At 42.4% G+C, this 912-nt stretch overlaps 1 protein-coding gene across 1 annotated transcript in view; it reads right to left on the bottom strand.

The window, feature by feature from the left end:
- LOC118419776 (relaxin receptor 1-like) overlaps nucleotides 1–912 on the bottom strand; it is a gene marked incomplete in the record, with an annotated part of 17,256 nt that overhangs the window by 4,775 nt on the left and 11,569 nt on the right. The window contains 1 exon segment of the mRNA XM_035826365.1: nucleotides 479–553. Within this exon segment, the coding sequence (XP_035682258.1) occupies nucleotides 479–553 (75 nt within the window).

Below are 912 nucleotides of genomic sequence, written 5' to 3'. Positions count from 1 at the left end.
CGTTGTCATTGATGATATATAGGTATACTTACTGTAGTGTTTGATGTACAAGTATGGATGCAATTGTGTAGATTATTTTGCTCGTAGAGCCCCCGTGACACTCTCAGGACTTTCCCACGGCTTTGCTTTCGACCACTCCCCAATCAATGTCATCGTTCGAGAGAGAGTAGGCTGGAATGTTACCTATCTTACCTTCAGTTCTCACCCCTGATCGCACCAAAACAAAATATATGACTTTCGACTTATCAAATTTTCAAAATTTTGAAAGACTACCAGACAACCTCGCTGACCAACTCCTGACCAAATATAAGCTCATGACCTTTCTAGTATCTCACGGTTAGCTTCCAACCATGGTATGGAGAAGGTCGGACAGTCAAGGTCGGCATGTCTGACAGATACTTTACGTTGGTTGAAGTACTAACACTCTGTACTAAATATTTTACAGTATCTATACAACAGTACATATAACATTTCTTACAGCCATCTGATGGAAGGTGCGTCATGGCAGATCCCCCCACCATCTAATGTCTGCAACCTGTTCCCCATAAGGCCTCTGAAACCATATGGGAGAGAAAACAACGTAATGTTAGTCGCACTGTCATTCATTAATATGATTTTTGAAATCCCAACGGCAATTCCAGTCAGTTTAATGGCGATGTGAAAGAACTTTATTTTTGAACTTGAACGACTCCCATGTGAACAATGTTACCTGATCTTAGTCAAGCTTTGTGTATATGTCAATAAAGAAGGTGGGTTTGATTTTCGCCGGAAATCCCCACTTGGTGGTATAGGCTCAAACTGGCCCGCTGGACTTCATCAGCTACGTTATATTTGAGTGTATTCCCTCAGACTAACAGTGGGTGGGCATGGTTACCGCACGAGAGAACAGCTAGCGGCTGCTTCAAACTCACT

The sequence above is a fragment of the Branchiostoma floridae genome, chromosome 7, assembly GCF_000003815.2.
Source record: "Branchiostoma floridae strain S238N-H82 chromosome 7, Bfl_VNyyK, whole genome shotgun sequence".
Taxonomy (NCBI): domain Eukaryota; kingdom Metazoa; phylum Chordata; class Leptocardii; order Amphioxiformes; family Branchiostomatidae; genus Branchiostoma; species Branchiostoma floridae.
This window is presented reverse-complemented; position numbering and strand designations above follow the sequence as displayed.